Consider the following 20086-nt stretch of genomic DNA (forward strand, 5'->3'; position numbering starts at 1 on the left):
CTGCTCCCCCAGCTCACCACACTGTCTCTGCCTCTGCCACCATCTTGGATCTCCGATTCCCATTTTTTCTCAAGGTTAGCCACTATTTGTTTTTATGCAAACAGTCAAATGTCTTTGCATATTCAATGAAATACAGATAGACATTCCACTGGTATTCTTTGCTTTCTGCCAAGATCCATCTAACATTGGTGATAACGTCTCTAGTGCCACCACCTCTTCTAAACTCAGCTTATATTTCTGGTAGTTCTCTATCTACCATTCCAGTCATTTCTGGATAATCTTCAGCAGGATTTTGCTAGCGTGTGATAAACTAAGCATCCAAGTAAGGCAGACTAGGAAGAAGGATTGGCCATCTACTTCTGAAATATATCCAGCTTTTGAAAACTTTATGTACAGATATGGCAACTGAGGCTTAGCCCTCAAATTGGAAATAGAAAGGAGGAGGAAAAGTTGTGAGCAGAAACTAATAATTGGAACACAGAATGTGAGAAGCATGAATGTAAGAAAACTAGGCATTGTTAAGAAAGAAAAGGAACACAAAAATATTGACATAGTAGTTATTGGCAAAATGAGATGGCTTGGCATGGGACATTTTGAATCAGATGACCATATGCTCTATTATACCAGAGATGAAAATGTGAGGAAAAAATCGGGTCACTTTCATAGTTCAAAAGGCCATTTCTAGATCCATCTTGAAATACGTCATTGTGAGTGACAGGATAATATCCATAAGCATACAAGGAAGAAGTGTTAATACCCTTACTGTTCAAATTTATGAACCAACAACCAGAGCCATGGAGGAGGAAATAGATTATTTCTTCCAACTGCTGCAGTAAGAAATTGATCAAACATGTATGTAATCAAGATGCATTAATAATAATGGGTGACTAGAATGCAAAAGTTAGGAACCACGGAGAAGGATCAGTAGTCAGAAAATATGGACATGGTGACAGAAATGAGAGTGGGGAGAGAATGACAGAATTCTGTACAATCAATGATTTATTCATAGCAAACACCTTTTATAAGAAACAGAAACACAGGCTATTCACATGGATTTCACCTGATGGTATGCACAAGTATCAGACTGATTACATCTGTGGAAGTAATTGTTGAAGAAGTTCAATGTCAGGAGTAAAAACTAGGCCAGGTGCTGACTGTGAAATAGACCATCAGCTACTCATATGCAAATTCAGCTGTGATTAGTTTTATAAAACATAATGAATGGGAATGATTGTATGAAACAAATGTGAATGAAGGATAGTGTGAAACACAATGTCTATGAACTTAATAAGCAAATAAGTAGAAAACAAAAATTAAAAAAAAAAATAACCAGAAAAGTTATGATGCACCAACACAGTAAAATACTTTTTGCCATAAAAGATGAGATGCATAATAGTCCACTGTGTAAGCAATTTCTCAATCCATGGTGGAATACTGTGCAGCACCAAGGAGCAAAGACTTTGTAAAATACCTAGTTTTCAAGCTTACATTGAGCTATCCATTAATTCCACAGATGTAATCACTCTGATTCCTGTGTAAATACATCAAGTAAGGTCCATGTGTATAATTGCCATCTGTGGTGTTTTTTTTTAAATAAAAGGTGTTTGCAATGAAAAAAAAAGACTATAGAACATAGGAGAGTATAGAGAGCATTATGCTGAATGAATTGACTCAGTCTCATAAGGATAAATATTGCACAATACCATTATTGTGAAAAGAAGAATAACTAGTAAGATGTATTTAAAAAGTCCAAAGGGGGAAAAGGTAGGGGTCAAGAGGGTGGAAAATGAGGAGAGGGTCAAATCCCTAGGAAAGCTGCATTCAGTACGTAGATGGGTGGGGAAGGGACAGCGTGAAGGAATGAGAAAAGTTCAATTTGGACCTGAAAAGACTGGGTAACAGTAGGCATAGGTCAATGGTGATAACTTTTATAAAACACAGTGTATATAAACAATTGTATGAAATACAATGTGAATGAAGAAAAATATGAAGCCCCCAAAAAGATGAGTTGCAGGCAAAAATGTTTATTATATATTTTATATAAACATTTAAGAAAAATTATACATGTGTATGTGTATGTACAAATATATATGTACACAGAAAAAAGAAGTTCATAAACATAGATGCTGTTGTTAGGTGTTGCTGAGTTAACTAAGACTCAAGTGACTTTGTGAACAACTGATCAAAATGTGTGCTATTCTCAAGATCTCCCCCATACTCAAACTCATTGCCACATTCACTGTGTCAGTCCATCTCCTTGAGAGTCTTCTACTCCTTCAGTATCTCTCTACTTCTCCAAGCACTGGACCTCCTGATAACATGCTAAAGTATGTAAGGCAATGCTTCACCATCCTTGTCTCTAAGGAGCATTCTGGTTGCACTTTTTAACTTATGTAAAGGGAAAGATAATCTACAATAAAGAGGAGTTCAGCACTAATGATCAAGATAAAGGAAGACATTGTTTCCTTTACCTCTGTCTTCTTGCCAAAGAGTAAACATCATTGCTCACTGAATCTTTAATCTACAAAGGATACATAGATAGACATGCAGGATAGCCAAGAATGGGGCACCACATGGGAGAAAACCACTAAAACCAAAGATGAAGAATATGAGGATGTCTATCATCTTCTGCAGTCTGAAATGGCAATGATCAAATGTACATTCAAGACACCTAAACAAGGGAGCTCTGGTGGCCTAGTTGCAAGAAGCTACACTGCAATCCCAAAAGTGTGTGGTTTGAATCCACCAGATGCTCCGCTGGAGAAGGAGGGGCAATCTCCTCCTGTGCCAATCATATTCAATGGCACACAAGTTAAAAAAAAAAGATACATTCATAATAGCCAGTGATTGTGGAAAAGTGGGATTTGGAACATAAGACTGTAGTGATAGAAACAAGGTGGGAGATTGCACAATGGAGTTTTGTAAAATCAACAACTTATTCATTGCAAAGATCTTTAAAAAAAACAGTTGAAACAGATTTTTTAACCCCAGTGTCAAGAAAAACTTCATTTAGAAAAGATTTGGGAGAGAACTCTGGTCTTGGGAAACTTTTTACAACTGCAATGGATTCTTTAGATGAAGAGGAAAAGGATTATTATTTTTCTGACTGTGAATAATGAAAATGAGAAAATATACTTTGTAGAATTTCTAGTATAACCAGCACATCTATGTACTTCTCTTGGTGTATATGCATTTCCTTTATCTATAATAGCTTCTTATTGAAAATTTGGACTCCTTTTCAAAGACTTCTAGTTTTTGTATTCAAATCAGAATTTCCCTGAAAAATAAAATATTTTTCACTGTCTCATCTTAAAATGTAAAAGAGATTGTTTTGTTTATATGGCTGTTTGTAAATTGTTTTGTGATATTAAAATTTATTTAGATAAGTCTTAAAAAAAACAAAAAAAACCCCAAAAAAACAAAAACCAACACCACATAAATGGCAACTATATACATGGACCTAGCCTGATTATATAAGTTGTTGTTTGAAAGTGCCATCGAGTCGTAGATGACTCATAGCGACCCCATGAATGAAAGACCTGAACACTTGTATAACTTTTATCATTTCTCTAAGTTGACAGAGTTTCCGGAGGTAAGCTATTTCGGAAGTGGATGCCACTCCTGCTTCTAGGCCTGTTTTAATCTGAAAACTCCAACAAACAGTGTCCACCATGAGTAACCTTTATCGCATTTGACACATCAGTGTCACAGTGCTCAGCTTCACAGTAACCACAAGTTACCTCTATACAGCAAATGGACAGACAAGTGCTATACCACCTGGAAGAATGTATGACAAAAAACAATTAAAATCAGGCCTGAAGGCCATAGATTAAAGTCACCCACCTTTAGCTTGGTAGATAGAGTCAAATTAACTATAGCTGTGGAGAAAAATGGTGGAAAAGCCACCATCAGCCAGAAGTTCAATGACTGATTATATAAAATACCACTAATTGTTCATATACAAATTAGAACTGAAGCTGAAGAAAATTAAAATAAGTAAAAATATGATCTTAATTATATCCCAATTGAATTCAGAGACCATGTCAAGAATAGATTCAATGCACTGAACACTAATGACCAAATGCATTGGAGAATACATCAAGAACTTACTAGATGAAGAAAGCAAAAGGTAATTAAAAAGGCAGGAAAGAAAAGACTAAAATAGATGTCGGAGGAAACTCTGAAACTACTCCTGAACACAGAGAAGCTAAACTGAAAGAATGAGTGAAGTAAGAGAGCTGAATGGATCTCAAAGTGCAAATAATCATTATAATAAGATGTACAAAGACCTGGTGTTAAAAAAACTAAAGAGAAGAATACACTCAGCATTTCTTAAGCTGTAAAAGTTGAAGAACAAATTCATGTGCCTTGAGTTGCAATACTGAAGAATTCCATGGGCAAACTTTAATGATGCAGGAAGTATCAAAAGAAGATAAAAGGAATACAAAGAATCAATGGACAAAAAAAGATTTGGTCAACACTGATCCATTTAAGGAAGTAGCATCTGATCAAGAACCCATCATATTGAAGGAAGTCCAGGCTATACTGAAGGTATTTGCAAAAATAAGGCTCCAGGAACTGATGGAATACCAGGTGTGTTGTTTCAATAAGCAGATGGAACACTGGATATACTCATTCATCTACACCAAAAAATTTAGGAGACAGCTACTATGCCAGTTGACTGGAAGAGATTCATATTTGTTCCCATTCCCCAAAAAAGGTAAGCCAGTATAATGTGGAAATTGCAGAACAAAAACATTATTATTGCATGAAAGAAAAATCTTACTTGATGTTACATGCTGTCAAGTGAATTAAGACTCCTAGCAAGCCTATAAATAACTAATACACTCAAGCCCATTGCTGCAGTCACTGTCTTACCCTACAAAAAAATCTTATTGAAGATTATTAAAAAATACCTGAGGCAGTATATTGACAGAGGAGTGCCAGGACTTTAAGCTGGATACAAAAGAAGCTTTAGGACAAGGCATGTTGTTGTTAATGTCAAAGAGATCTTGGCTGAAAGCAGAGAGTACCAGAAAGATGTCAAAGGCATTCCATTGAGTGGATCATAATAAATTACGGAGAACATCGAGAAGAGTAAGAATTCCCAAACGCTTAATTGCACTCATGTGCTTTATAGGGAAGTTAACAGGTTATAGTGTGGGATCAGTATCAATATGGAAATAAATGGATACAAATTAAGAAAGTCAACAGCATCAACCAGACTAGCTTCCAACCAGAACAACTCTCAAAATACATAAAACAACGATTAACAGAATTGAAGAAATAGATAGCACCACGACAGTGGTGAGAGACTTGAACACACCACTCTCACCAAAAGATACTTAAGGATACAAAAGAACTTAACAAGGAGCTCCTTCTTAGCTCCTACTGATGATCCTTTTGTTGGCCGTGCCTGCAAGTCAAACTTTGCTCCAATCTGATGCCAGGTCTTCTCTCAGCCTCTGCCCTCCTCAGGCAAGGGTTACAGTCCTTCAGGAGGCAGGCTAGAGGCTTCCCCTTCAGCAAATGCGCTGCCTCAAGGTACTCAGCTCTCTTGCTCCCTGGATGAGCAAGACCACTACAGCATTGAGCCCATCTCCTGGCCCCTTTCACCTGGTCAGGTGCCACTGTTTCTCTGCCACTCACAAAGCTGCTATTAGGATGCTGTACTGTTTCAGTGTCCAGTGTCTTCTAGCTCACTCTTGCTCTCTCCCCACCTTTTCTATATCCAGGAGGTTCTCAGAGAAGAAATTCCAGGTCCAAAGGATGGACTCTGCTCCCAGTTCCTCTTCATGATGGTGGGAGGTCTCCCTCAACTCTGCAACTGGCCCTATGATAGCCTACTTCTTGTTGATTTCAAGGCATGGTCTTCCCCGTGGACCACAAACTGACCAATCCCTTCCGAACAACATGTGGATCAGGTAAATGCCAGAGACACATGTGTATGCCCCGTGCACACCAGAGTAGGGAATGTGGTCAGGTAAATGCCAGAGACACATGTGTATGCTCCGTGACCATCAGAGCAGGGAATGTGGTCAGGTAAATGCCAGAGACACATGTGTACACCCATGCCCATCAGAGCAAGAAGTGACTTACACTGTATGGCTCGGAGTCGAGGGATTATAGTCGGGCTGCTTGGCGGGCTGGAGCTGTTACTGTGCAAACTTCTTCGTTTTTCCAAGTTGGGCGAAGCCTGCACAGTGATTTTATGCTGAAAATCTGTTTGACAAGAAAGAAAAATAAGAATTGAAATTTCATGCTTTCAAGATTTTTATCATGCCTATATGCCTTTCTACTCAAACTCATTGCCTTAGAGTTGGAATGGAATCATGATTGACTCTCCAACAAGTTTTCAGAGATTGTAAATTGCAGAGGAAGAAACTGCCCATCCTTCCCCCTTGGAGACGCTAATGGATTCGAACCACCTGTCTTTGAGTTAGCAGTGCAACTTCCTATAGACTATGCCCCCAGAGATCCCTACAGTAATAAAAATAAAAATGCAAGATAGTAAATATAAAGTATATTTTAAAGTAAGGCATCAAGTTGGTTTGTTCTGATTCAAGTTCTTCCTTGAACTCTAGATATATGGAATCTAGAGTTGCACTCCAGAGAGGTGGAATCAGAATTCACCTTTAAGCAGGATTCCCTGGGTAATAGATCGGTGCACAGAACACCACAGGAGAATCACCTGGAGAGCTGGGAGAGTCACCTGGGGTTTGTTAAAACGTAGACTCTGACTCAGTGGATCTGGGATGGGATGGAATTTTAATGAAGCTGTTTGAAGCCCAGGTTTCTATCTTTAGATATCTTCACCTCAAATCTCAAGTGTAAAAAAGGAATGATTCAGAGTTCATAATATGTTAAATACAGCAAAGGGAGGGGGAGAGAGAGAGAGGAAGAGAGTGGGAAGAGAGAAAAGCACACAAATAAAACATTACTGCATTCCCAGTAGACCTCCAGCATCCTGAAACAGGAGGTCCTGGACAGACAGAAGCCCTGGTTCAGTTACTAACAAAGCACATCCCTCAATCAGTGAAGCACACATCTGAGCCTCTATCCTCACATTGTTGTGGTGACTACAATAATATGGATTAAAAGCATTGTGTGGTCTCTGCGAATGAGTTATACATATACAAGTACAATGTAAGTACTTCACAAATGAGTTACAAATGCCTATGTAGAGCTGTTGTTGTTGTGAAGTGCCAGTGAGTCGAGTATGACCCACAGTGACCCTATGAACTGTAGATCTGAACCCTGTCCTGTGCCAGCCTCACAATCTCTGACACACTCAAGCCCATTGCTGCAGTCACCGTGTCAATCCACCTGGTTGAGGGTCTTCCTATCCTTCGCCGTCTATGTGCTTGGGGAGCCCTGGTGGCCTCACGGTAGGAGTTGTGTTGCCAACTCAAAGGCAGGCAGTTTGAATCCTCCAGCAGCTCTTAGGAAGAAAGATGAGCAGCCTCCTCCTGTACAACTTTGTCTCTGAAAACCCGCTGGAGGGTCTGCTATGAATTGGTTCCAAGTCAACAGCAACGAGTGAGTGAGTGATCTGGAGCAAGCCACCCTGTCTCTGTCACTTCAGCATGCTGTGATACTTGAGTGTCACTCTGATACTGAAATTTCAAACATCAGCAGGTCATCCAGAGTGCACAGTTTTCAGTGGTGCTTCCAGGCTAAAATATGCAGGTTTGTAACCTATTTCCTAGAGCTTTTCAATGAGATCAGCAGGACAGTGTGTGGCTTGGCCGGGCTGGGCATGCTATCGGAAAGACTCACTGTTGGTGAAGCAGAGGGTCAACAAGACTCCTGGGGAAGGAAACTGTACAGTGGCCCCCTAGATGGCTTCAATTAGCCGGCAGCTGTGAGGATGACACAGTGGACTCTACTTGCCACCAGCTGGAGGGGGCTGACAGCAATTATTGGTATCAATCAATTACAGCTAGAAGCCAGGACAGTAAAATTTCATCTTGCATACTTTGGGCATGTTGTCAGAAGGAGCCAGTACTTGGAAAAGGACATCATGCTGGGAAAGATGGAGGGTCAGAGAAAGAGAGGAAGACCCTCAACGAGATAGATTGACAGTGACTGTAACACTGGACTCAAGCATGATGGAGTTGGTGAGGATGGTACAGGACGAGGAGGGTTCAAAACTGTTGTTCACAGCATTGCTTTGAGTTGTAGTTGACTCAACCGTACCTCACAACAACCATGTAGTGGTAGTATATGGTAGTTTTCAGAGAATAAATATGCCTAGAACAAGAGGACTAAATGGAAGAAAGAGAATTATGAGAGGTTAGGGAAGAGTGTCTAGGGATACTTGTTAAACTGTCAGTAAAATTACTTGAAACTCGAAGAGGCAAAAGAAATCCCTGGATGTTCTCTCAGTGGAGTGCTAAGATTAATATGCTTGCTTTTCTACAGACTGGGCTATTTTTAGAGCCATCAGGGGCAGAAGTTGGTGTAGATACTATCTAGTGAAGATGCAAACAATTTATCTTTTGGAAAAGCTAATCTTAGTTAGAGCTTACAGTTTGTTGTCCTAGTGGGCATTAACTAGGTTTGTACTGAACCCAGTAATCTAACAGTAGCATTTCTTTACTAAGCTGTCCATATTGTATAAGTATATTGCTTCATAAAAGATCATTTTGATAGGTTTCAAGACTACTTCATTAATGAATATGAATTATTAATTCATTAGTTAATAATAATGAATGAACAGTGGTTCATTCTGTATCTGCAAAGAAGCTGTATCTGAACTTTTTGAAAATTATTGTATAAAAATCCACCTGTTATTTGAGAAAAGGGCGTTAGAATTTGGAAAAGGAGTTGGAATGTGGTACGGAAAGCCATCTATGCAAATATTCATAACTGGAAATGTTTTCTCAATATCATCTTTTTCCTGACCCTCCATATCCAGTCCTACATAAGTTCTGTTGGTTTTCTCAGAGTTATAGTTGTTGTTGTTGATTACCTTGGAATCAAGCACAACTCATAGCGGCCCTATGAACAAAAGGCCTGAAGCCCCCTACAACCATTGACATTTATCAAAGTTCACAGAGTTTCTGGAGGCATGTTGTTTAGGAAATGGATGCCACTCCTGCTTCCAGACCTATCATTGTATGTTATTGTTGTTATGTGCCAGTGAGTTATCTGATTTGTATAGTGACCCTATTTACAGCAGCTCTGAACCCTTCCCTGTCCTGAGCCAGACTCACTAATTCTGACACACCAACCTGCACTGCCCCAGTTACTGTATCAATCCATCTCAACTGAGGTCTTCCTCTCCTGCACTGTCTGTCCACCCTTGCGAGCATGATGTCCTTCTCCAAGAACTGGTCTCTCCTAGCCACAAGCCCAAAGTAAGTGAGGTGGAGCTTCAAAATCCTAGCCTTCAAGGACAGTCTTGGTTTCACCCTCTCCAAGACAGACTGATTGTTTTCTTGTCAGTCCATGGTAAGTTCAACACTCTTCTCCAGCACCAAAACTTGAAGGCAGATTTATAGTACAGGATTTTTAAAATTGTACTTTGAAAGTATGCAGAGCAATTAGTTTTTCCATTCAGTCACTGGTACAAATTTTGGGTTGAGGCATTAATTACATGGTCTTCACAATCACTTGTTATGCATCGGAGAGTTGGACAATGACCAAAGAGGATAGAAGGAGAATTGATGCCTTTGAGCTGTGGTGCTGGAGAAGAGTATTGACAATACCATGGACTGCTAGGAAAACGAATTTGTCCTGGAAAGGGTTAAACCGGGTGGCTCCTTGGAGGCAAGGATTCTGAGGCTCCGTCTAACATACTTTGGCATGTTGTGAGGAGAGACCAGTCCTTGGAGATGGACATCATGCTTGGGAGGGTGGAGGGACGGCACAGGAGGGGAAGGCCCTCTATGAGGTGGATTGATTCAGTGACTGGGATAATCGGGATGGGAGTGTCAGAGACAGTGCGATTGGCACAGGACAGAGCAGAGTTTAGCGCTGTTGTACATAGGGTCGCTGAGTCGCAAGCGACTTGATGGCACATAACAACAATATTGTAATAGCACTCCCCCAACTTCCTCCCTGTGATTCTAATTCCCCTTCAGCCTTCTATACAAGAGAAATGTCTTTTCCTAGCTCAAGAGTTAGCAACTTTGAGTTTGAATATGTTGCCAGTTTGGGGAAAGAAATTTAATCTCTTTAAGACTCAGAATCTTTATTTATTAGTACAGGGTAAACAATTACTATTCCTGAATGGGGTTGCTATAAAAATTTAATATGAAATATACAAAGCAGTTAGTATAGGGCTCAGTCCATAAAAAATGCTCAGTTAGTACTATTCTTTTTATTCTCTTCACCTTGACTGCCAGTACCATTCACATGTTGTATCTGACTCCTTGTACCCAGTCTTCCTACATTTACTTTTGGCCCTTCTAGTCAATGTCCATGGAGCTCTGGTGGACCCATGGGTAGACAGTTGTGCTGCCAAACAAAAGGCATGTGGTTCAAATCCACCAACTGCTCTTCGGGATAAAGATGGACAATCTCCTCCTGTCCGATTTATTGCCTCTAAAAATCTGTAGAAGGTTGACTATGAGTTGATTCCAACCAGGGCACATATAAGTCTAACTCATGCCAATCTTTTTTTTCAATTCCTGGAAGAAAACAGGCTTTCTGTATGTGGCGTTTTAGGCCTGTTCACTCCCCTCCCTTACTTCTCTGGCAAATTCTTACTTCAGGTCTCAATTTCATAACTTTTTTGAGAATCTTTAAAGTAATTGTTGTTGTTGTTATTAGATGCTGTTGAGTCGACCATGAATCCTGATAAGTGCAAACCTTAAGAGGTAGAGCCTCTGAGTCAGTCCATCTCATTGAGGATCTTCCTCTCTTTCTCTGACCTTTCCTGGCATGATGTCCTTTTCCAAGGACCGTCTCTTTCTGACAACATGCCCAGGGTCTGTGAGATGATGTGAGCAGGAGCATCCTTCCCTCCAAGGAGCACCCTGGCTGCACCTTCTTCTCCAAGACAGCAATTAGTTTGTTCTCTTGGCTGATCATGGGATATTCAGTACTCTCCTCCAGCACAATGGCTCAAAGGCATCGACAACTCTTTCATCATCCTAAGGCATTATCCAACTTGCACTGCAAGTAACTGAAAAGACCCTGGCTTGAATCAAGCACACTTTAATCTTTAAGCAGACATTGCTGTACTTCAACACCTTCAAGAGGTCAATTTCCCCAATGTAACAGGTATTTTGATTTTTTGAGTGCTGCTGCCAACAGTGTTGATTGTAGATCCAAGCAAGATGAAATCTGGGGCAATTTCAGTCTTCTCTTCATCTATCATGATGCTGCCTATTGGCTGGCCCAGTTCTTGCTTTCTGGATACTGAGTTGTCATCTAGTTACATAGATGGAAAAATCCTAACAAAGGAATTCAAGTTATTTGGTGGGACAACTCCTTAAAAGTCAAGCACTGCTCTATCTGATATCCGTCAGATGCTTTCTTAATAAAACACAAGGAAAGCTCACTGCCATTGAATTGGGACCAACTCTTAGCTGGCCCTCCAGCATGTCTTCAGAGGCTATAAATTATACGAGAGGAGACTGCCCATCTTTCTCCCTTGGAGCAGCTGCTGGATTCGAGCTCCTAAAGAGCGAAATTCTTTGTGGACTCCACTACCACAACCCCGTAGAAGCTCCCTTCTTTCATAAACTCAAATCTTCTTGAAAGGTGTTCTTAACAGTGTACTATTAAGCAGTACTAAAATTTGACAATATAGATAACTTCCTAGCAGATAATGATAGAGGCCTCCAGTAAGATTCCTGAAGGAGAAAAAGAATTACTTTCATAAGTTACCATTTTTTATAGTTATCCTGAATCTGGGTGATGAGTGGGAAAATGAGTTTCTATATTGTGATCAGTATGGCAATTTATTGCCATCTAGTGGACAAACGCAGTAACTGTAATGCTAAATTCCAAAACCCAACTTTATGTCCTTCATGATGGATTAAGACGTTCTGGTTAGATTTTCACTGGAATTTAAACTGCCAAAAGGTGAAAAATGTGGAACTAAATTGCCCCTTTTATTCTCCAAGAGGAAATCCAAGTAGTACAAGCCAGCAATAAAAGAAATCTGGCAAAAATAATAAAAAATATTCAATCAGCCTTGAATAAAGTCAACTTTTAATGAAAACAAGGAGCACTGGAGGGGGCTCTGGCGCCCTAGGAGGTAAGAAGTTGTGTTGCCAACCCAAAGGCAGTGAGTTTGAATCCACCACTGGCTCTGAGTGGCAAAGGTGGGCAATCTCCTCTGTGCGACTGACAGCCTCTGAAACCCCTCTAGAGGGTCGGCTCTGACTCCGTTCTGGCTGCTCTGCAAAAAGTGAGTTGAGAAGGAAAACTGGAGAAGAAAGGCAAGCCTGCACATGCGAATCTGCAAGATTTTTCACTTAATAACTCTACCCATGAAAACTAAAGAGTCAGTAGACTGTACGACAACAACCCATAATAAGAGGTTTATCATTGCAAAGAGGACTGGGGAGGGTGGAGAGGGAAGGAGGTAATTGTGCAACAATGAATAAATATTAAAAAATAAAAAAGTGAAATGGTGGTGGGGATAAAATGTACAACAACGAACGAATGAAAATCTAACTTCTCTGTAAACACTCGTTAAAACTACAATTAAAATGAAATTTTATTTAAAAACAAAGAGTCGCTGGAATGAATGATGAATTTAATTATTTTCTTTCTCTCTTTTCCATCCATTTCTTGTCACTCCCTTCCCAGCTTCCCAAGGGAAACCGTGAAGGAGCCTGGCATTGCTAAGACATCGACAGAGGAAGAGAGCGAGTATAATTGAGATCTGAAGACATTCAATTCTTGTGACTGAATTTTTCTATCTTATGGAGTTATAAGTATATGCCTCATCATAAATATTTTTTTTATTATGGCTGAGAATGCAGTAAGTAGGCCTTCATGTTATACTTCAAGTGTTTCAAAAGAGAAATTGATTTTCAGAAGGATTGAAGGCATATTCATTAAGGATCGATAGCTTTTTTCAACCAAGCAAACTGAATAATGTGTACCAGCTCTGGTGTGAAGCTAGGTAGCCCCTCGGAAGCAAGGATTTTGAAGCTACATCTCATTCACATACTTTGGGCATATTGTCAGAAAGGGCCAGTCTGTGGAGAAGGATCATACTTAGATGGGTGGAAGGGCAGCGCAGGAGAGGGAGACCCTGGAGGAGATGGATTGACACAGTGACTGTGGCAATGGGGTCAGGTGTGTCAGAGATGGTGATGTTGGCTCAGGATAGGGTAGGGTTCAGAGCCATGGTTCATAGGGTTGCTATGAGTTGTAGTCGACTCAACAGCACATCACAGCTCTCATCATGATGGGAAAAGAGGAAGATTCTCAACAAGAAGGATTGGCATGGTGACTATAACAATGGACTTGAACATATCAGAAATGATAAGGAAGATGCAGGACAGATTCAAATCCGTGGTTCATAAGGTTACAATGAGTTCTAGCCAACCAGATGGCACCTAACAAGAGCAAGGTTAAGAACACAGGGTTCCTGAGTGATGCAGTTAACATGCTCACTATCAACTAACAGACGGGGACCAGAATCCATCCAAAAGTCCCTCAGAAGGCTGATCCACTTCTAAAGCCAGTCACCGAGGACCACTGTGACACACAAGGGTGTTCCACAAGTTGCTGTGGACTTGACAGAAATGGGTTATGAATGGGTCCTATTATGACTATAAACTGACGTAAATTCTGGATGACACTAATTCATTTAATGCCTTAAACTTAAAATGCCCCTTCTCCCCAGAGCTGGCGTGGCATACCTGAAAGTTGGGTCAGACCTAGCGGTGGGGTATGAATCCTACCTGAAGGTAAGCTGATGCAAGGTCCGTCTCTGAGCTTCAGGCGGCTTCTCTTGAACTTGCCCTTCCTCCTCTTCACAGTAGGCTGCTCCTGGCTCAGCTGGAAGATGATGATGTTCAGCTCCCGCTCCAGCACGTCGATCTCACGCTCGGCCAGCTGCTGCTCACGCCGCTTCAGCAGCTCTTCCTGGGACTTTTGCTGGATGGCGGCTCGGGTCAGCTCCTCCTCCCGGGACCACAGCTCCTGGGACAGAGACGTGGTCACTCTGGGGGGAAGGAGGACACCCCTGATGTGCAGTTGCTAAGATGCGACATCCACGCTTCTTTCAGCCAGTGGACATACACACACTGAGAAGCTACAATGCCCTTTCCACTGTTCAATCAGCCATCGGACCACTCAAATCTGCAGAGTTCCTTATATTTGAGAAAGACCTGGCTAAGACCTCAGATTAAACTCCCACAGCGCCACAGACTGTGCACTTCTCTCTTTAGTTCCTAGAAGACATCTCACAAATTCAGTCATGCTATGTGACACTTCTCCTTCTACCTCTAGGTACTTTTTTCTCTCGTTACTTTTCATTTATTCACTCATATACATTTTGTCTTATAACACTAGTTACAGTTAAGCTATGTCTTTCTTACATTTCATCAAACCCTCCCTGTACCTTGTCCTTCCCCTCACCCCATGGCATCCATCTGCTATCCTGTGTTCCCGTCTCGCTCTCCTCCCACCCATGCCAATCCTCCATGATTACTTCTGTGTGTAAACTGCTCCTCACCTTTATTTTCCCCAATCAACCATGCAGGTCCCATTCCAGATCGTTAACTGCATTACACACAATATCTGATTGTCCATTCATTTCGCCTATTCCAATAAAGTGTACATTATCTATCCACTACTTTCCTACTCTCCCCACTATGCCCTGTAACCATCCTATTTTTATAACAGTGGTCTCATACAGTATTTCTCCTTTTCGTTTCCTCTGGACTCACCCACATTGTGCAACATTTCACATATTCTTAACTGTTTTCAGTGCTCTATAATATTCCACGGCATGACTGTACAACAGTTTTCCTATCTGTTTGTTGACAGGCACTTGGGCTATTTTCATCTCTCTGTGATGAGCATGGGTGGGCATATATTTGTTTGTGTCACAGCTCTGATTTCTTTCGTGTGTATCGCCAGTAGTGGAATAGCTTTTATAATCACCTGACACATAAAAGATACATGAATACAAATCAATGAAGTCTAGATAGAGGTCAAGTAAAAGTAAAGCCACAAGTCAAAACCTGATTAATTCAAAGATAATTATTCTCAACACAAAAAAATTGCCATTGGTCTTTAAAAAAAAACAACAAAAACCAAAACAACTAAGGACTTCCTTAGGGTGTTAAGGTAAAAGTGCTTGGCTGCAACCCAAAATGTCTGTGGTTCTTGCTCATAATCTGCTCAACAGGATAAAGACGGCAGTCCTGGAAACACTATGGGCAGTTCCAGCTTGTTCTACAGGGTCAAGAGGAGTCCATGGGGAGTTGATAGCAAGGCATTTGGCTTTGGGGTGTAGGACTTTAAAACTCAAAAATTATTATTTTATTTCTGTGAATTGTCTGGGTTTTTGGCAGGCACATGAACATTCCTTTAACTTGTTTTATTCTCAATTACCCTGTTCATTATTAAATCAAGCACTGGCACAGAAATCAAGTCATCTGCAATTTTCATATACTGCACCAGGCAAATTCAATGTTAATCTCACACTACCCTAGTTCAGGTTTTGGGAGCGCTGGTGGCCTAGTGGTAAGGAGTTGTGCTGCCAAACTAAAGGCATGTGGTTTGAATCCACCAGTTCTTCCATGGTGGTAAGAAGGGCAATTTCCTTACATGTGATCTACGGCCTCTGAAAACCCACTGGAGGGTCTGCTATGAGTTAGTTCTGACTCCACAGCACATAACAGCAACAATTCAATCTTAATCTTATATTACTATGTAACATCTCTGTTAGGAACAGTTCCTGCCTCCTAAGATAAGGAAGAATGGTTATCAAAAATGGAGCTCTGAGCTTCACCCAAACATTCCTGCTTTGTATAAGTAGGCCAGGGAGCTCTGCTGGCCTCGTTCATAAGGAGTTGTGCTGCTAACTCAAATACCAAGCCCTCTTGTGGCTTGAATTCACCAGCATCTCCAAGAAGAAGGATGAAAAATCTCCTCTTTCATGATTTACAGCCTCCAAAAATCAAGCCACTGGAGGGTCAGCTATGTGTTGGTTCTGATGACAAGGAAAGAGACGGACTTGAAGATAGTGATCAAAGAAGAAAGCCTATGTCTTCTTGGAAGAGACAAACAAGTCAAACAAGGGACTAAACTGGTAATTCCAATCAACTAACCCCAGGACTTTTCCCAGAGAAACTCAAAGCCCATCTGCTGGCACACTGATCATGAAGAAAATGAACTGCAGAAGACCACCCTCCACAGATAAACACAACAATATCAAGACAGACCTGGGAGTCCTGAGAACAAAAACATTTACCAACTCAAGTCAAGCTAATTAGGAATGTATGACAATTATACCAAAGTGAACTGAAGCTTACCTTGAAAACATTCTTTGTCCCTCGAACAAAATTGTGGGAGGAATGATTTTCTAAAGAACTGATAGATAAATCACTTGTGCTAACACGCACTAGCTGATTATTCTGGATGTGTTATTTTTGTGTGGTATTGAGTCAGAATGGACCCATAGCTGACCCTCCAGGGGGTTTTCACAGGCTGCAAATTCCAAGAAGTAGCTGGTAGATGTGATCCTCACACCTTTGGGTCTGCAGCCCAACTCTTTACCTACTAAGCCACCAGAGCTACCCTGTGAGGTGATATTGTGCCTAAAATATTTGGTCGCCAGCCCCAAGGCTGCCATAAGAACCCCCCATGCCCTGTAAAAGAGAGACGTGGCAGACGGCATCCCTCCATAAAGACGGCCAGACTCGGGACAGGCCCTGGGCTGCTCTGCTCTGTCCATCCGTCACCATGAACTGGACTCATTTAGAAGTTGGATTCAGAGTCTTGTTGCTGAAGGAGACCAGTATTTCTCCATTACACTGTACTAGACAAACACTGATATTCATTATTTGGAACTTTAAACAACAAAAAAGAAACATGTTAGATATTTTTTTTAAAAAATTATTCTGTAAGTAATTTTTTAACTGGGGCCTTGCCCAGCCAGTTTGTCCAAGTAGCATTATTTCACTGTGCTATGCTATGTCAGGGGACAAAAAAACCTCACTGCCATGCAGTTAGACTGACCCTCCAGTCTTTTATTGGAAGGGGGCAAGGAAGGTACTTGTGCAACAGTAAACAGATATTTTTTTTAAAAGTGAACTAGGAGAGGAAGGGAGGTAAAATGTGCAACAATGAATGAATGAAAATCTAATGTTTCTGTAAACTTTTGTTAAAATAAAAATTAAAATAAAAAATGTTATTTAAAAAAATGAAGTCCAGGTCTTTAGCCAAAGTGGAAATCCTCATACTACAACTTTGTGAATAATAACAACTCACTGATGATTTTTTAAAAGGCTAAGATCAAAGATTAATGGAGCAAAAGCAATCTTCATCCTGAATAACCTCACATGCTCAAAAGGAAAAAGAAAACAAAACTGAATGGAATTAGACCCCTTTTGGAAACTTTGAAAATATGACGCTTACCAAAAAAATTCCTTCTAGTTGATGAGGTTACTGGCAGTGGTATTTGCTTAATTGCTTGGCACAGGACATTCTAGTAACGAAAATCCAGGTTCCTGGCAACAGATGGTAATCATTAACAGCAACCTGCCTTCCTACAGTGTTTCAAAGGCAGGTGTGTGCACAAGTATACAAAGACACACACACAGATAAGCAGCCAGGAATCTGGGGAGGAACCAGTCGCCACGGCGACCTCAGGCTCCTGAGGAATACAAACCACAGCCCAGCCGCTGCCCACTCACCCAGGCAGACAGGGGAGCAGGAAAGATAACACACGTCCTCTGTGCCCTGTGCCCATCAGAAGGGGCTGCAGAGAGAAACATGAGCCAAAATTGTACTGCACATTCCTCAACTATAAGATAAAAGGCTCCAAGGTAAAATAAATCCTGAACTGCAAAAAAAGGCCCAACACAAAAGTCAAGTCCTAAGAAAACAGCTAAGAGTTCAAAACCAGTGACAAAATAATGAAAAGTACTCACTTTAACAGCACATATACCAAAACTGGAAGGATACAGAGATTAGCATGACCCCCATGCAAGGATGACATGCAATTTCATGAAGTACTCCAAAATTTTTTACAACAGATGAGGGGCAGAAATGTCTGAAAGGAATATATGATTATGCATTATATGCATGGGAATAATCTGGAAGAAGGTGTGCATTGCAGGGTGGACTGAGGAAAGAAAAAAGAGGAGGGAGAAAAGGTACAACAATGAATTTTTAAAGAGTTTTTTTTAAAAAAAAAAAAGGAAAAAAGAATGAAGTAAGGACTATAGACTTCAGAAAGGGGAAAGTTTCAGTCATCAGTCTGGAAGCATGCTTTGAATGTATGCCACACCAAAGAATGGATTTATTGTCTATACCTATACCCTGCAGTTTCATGAATAATTCAAACTCAAAAAAGCCCTCAAACTCAACGCCACTGAGGCTGAACCGACTCATAGCTGGACGTCCAGTGGGTTTTCAGAGTCTGTAATCAAAGGCACAGAGTTCAAATTTACCAGTTGTTCCTTGGGAGAAAGACGGACAATTTCCTCTCTTGTGATTTACAGGCTAGGAAAGCCCACTGTGGGGTCAGCTATGAGCTTGTTTCCATTCGACAGTATAGAGCAATAACAACAACAAATCACAGGGCAGGAGACTGCCCCTCTCTCCCCTGCAGAGCAGGTGGTGGATTGGAACCCTAAGAAGGTCACCACGTTTAGGTTTATCAGTGCAGCTATATCAACTACACCAGCGCTCCCTCATGAAGAACTCTTGTGATTGTTAGGTGCTGTTGAGTAGAGTACGTCTCACCCTATGAACACACCAGAACTCTGTCCTATCCTGTGCCAACCTCACACCTCCTGACACACGTAAGCCCACTGCTGCAGTCACAGTGTCAATCCACCTGGTTGAGAGTCTTCCGCTCTTTCGCCGACCCTCAGCCTTTCCAAGCAGGATGTCCCTCTTCAAGGAATAGCGTCTCCTAGCAACATGCCCAAAGTATGTGAAATGGAACTTCACCATCCTTGCCTTAAAGGAGCACGTTGGCTCCACCTTCTCTAAGACATATCTGCTTGTCCTTTTGGTATTCCATGGGACAAGTCAGTAAATGAAATTAAGCTCAGAATAACATCTAGTCATGACGTACTGGTATCAGAACAGGATTCTATACAGCAGCTCAGAGCATGCTTATTCATGAATGTCCCGGCTATAGCACGTCACTCCCATTACTACATTTTCCTTTAAAGTCAGGCTGGATATGGGGTCTTCAGTGATAAGAGCAAATACAGAAGTCTAGTGATGAAGGACGGAGCACACTTAGGAAGTCATGATAGTGGCGAGCTATGGTGGCCTAGTGGCAAGAAGGTGTACTGCAATGCCAGAGGTGCACGGTTCAAATCCACCAGATGCTCTGCTGGAGAAGGAGGAACAATCTCCTCCTGTACCAGTCAGATCTGATTTGACGGCACACACACACAAAATAATAAAATGGGGGGAAAAAAGAAGTCATGATAGCAAGGTCATGAAAATGATTCAGATACATGGTAATGCCATGTTTCAGTGTCATCAATTAGAATAAATGCATGGACTATTGATTTAAAGGGAGCTCTGGTGGCCTAGTACTAAGCCGCTGTGCTACAGTCCCAAATGCATGCAGTTCAAATCCACCAGCTGCTCCATGGGAGAAGGATGGGCAATTTCCTCATCCAAGCTGCATCCTCTGGAAACCTGCTGGGGAGTCAACTATGAGCTAGTTCTGACTAGAGGGCACACAACAACTGAGTTCATTAAGTCAGTATCACCTATTTAAAACAATTCTACTTTGTTGTTGTTGTTATGTGCCTTCAAGTTGCCTGTGACTCATAGTGACCCTAGGAACAAAAACTCTTAAGTCTGCCCTGTCCTGAGCCAGTCTCACCAACTCCAACACATCTACCCTCATTGTCTGAGTTACTGTATCAATTCATCTCATTCAGGATCTTCCTCTCCTGCGCTGTCT

General features: G+C 41.1%; 1 protein-coding gene across 1 annotated transcript in view; it reads right to left on the reverse strand.

Moving 5' to 3' along the window:
- LOC102866385 (mitogen-activated protein kinase kinase kinase MLK4-like) overlaps nt 1-20086 on the reverse strand; it is a 109747-nt gene that overhangs the window by 28385 nt on the left and 61276 nt on the right. The window contains exons 6-7 of the mRNA XM_006895397.1: nt 13878-14118; nt 6100-6222 (exon numbers count right to left, since the gene is read on the reverse strand). Coding sequence (XP_006895459.1) covers nt 6100-6222; nt 13878-14118 — 364 coding nt within the window. The remainder of the gene's footprint in view (nt 1-6099; nt 6223-13877; nt 14119-20086) is intronic.

The sequence above is a fragment of the Elephantulus edwardii genome, unplaced genomic scaffold (assembly GCF_000299155.1).
Source record: "Elephantulus edwardii isolate Elephantulus edwardi_28Jun2011 unplaced genomic scaffold, EleEdw1.0 scaffold00166, whole genome shotgun sequence".
Taxonomy (NCBI): Eukaryota; Metazoa; Chordata; class Mammalia; order Macroscelidea; family Macroscelididae; genus Elephantulus; species Elephantulus edwardii.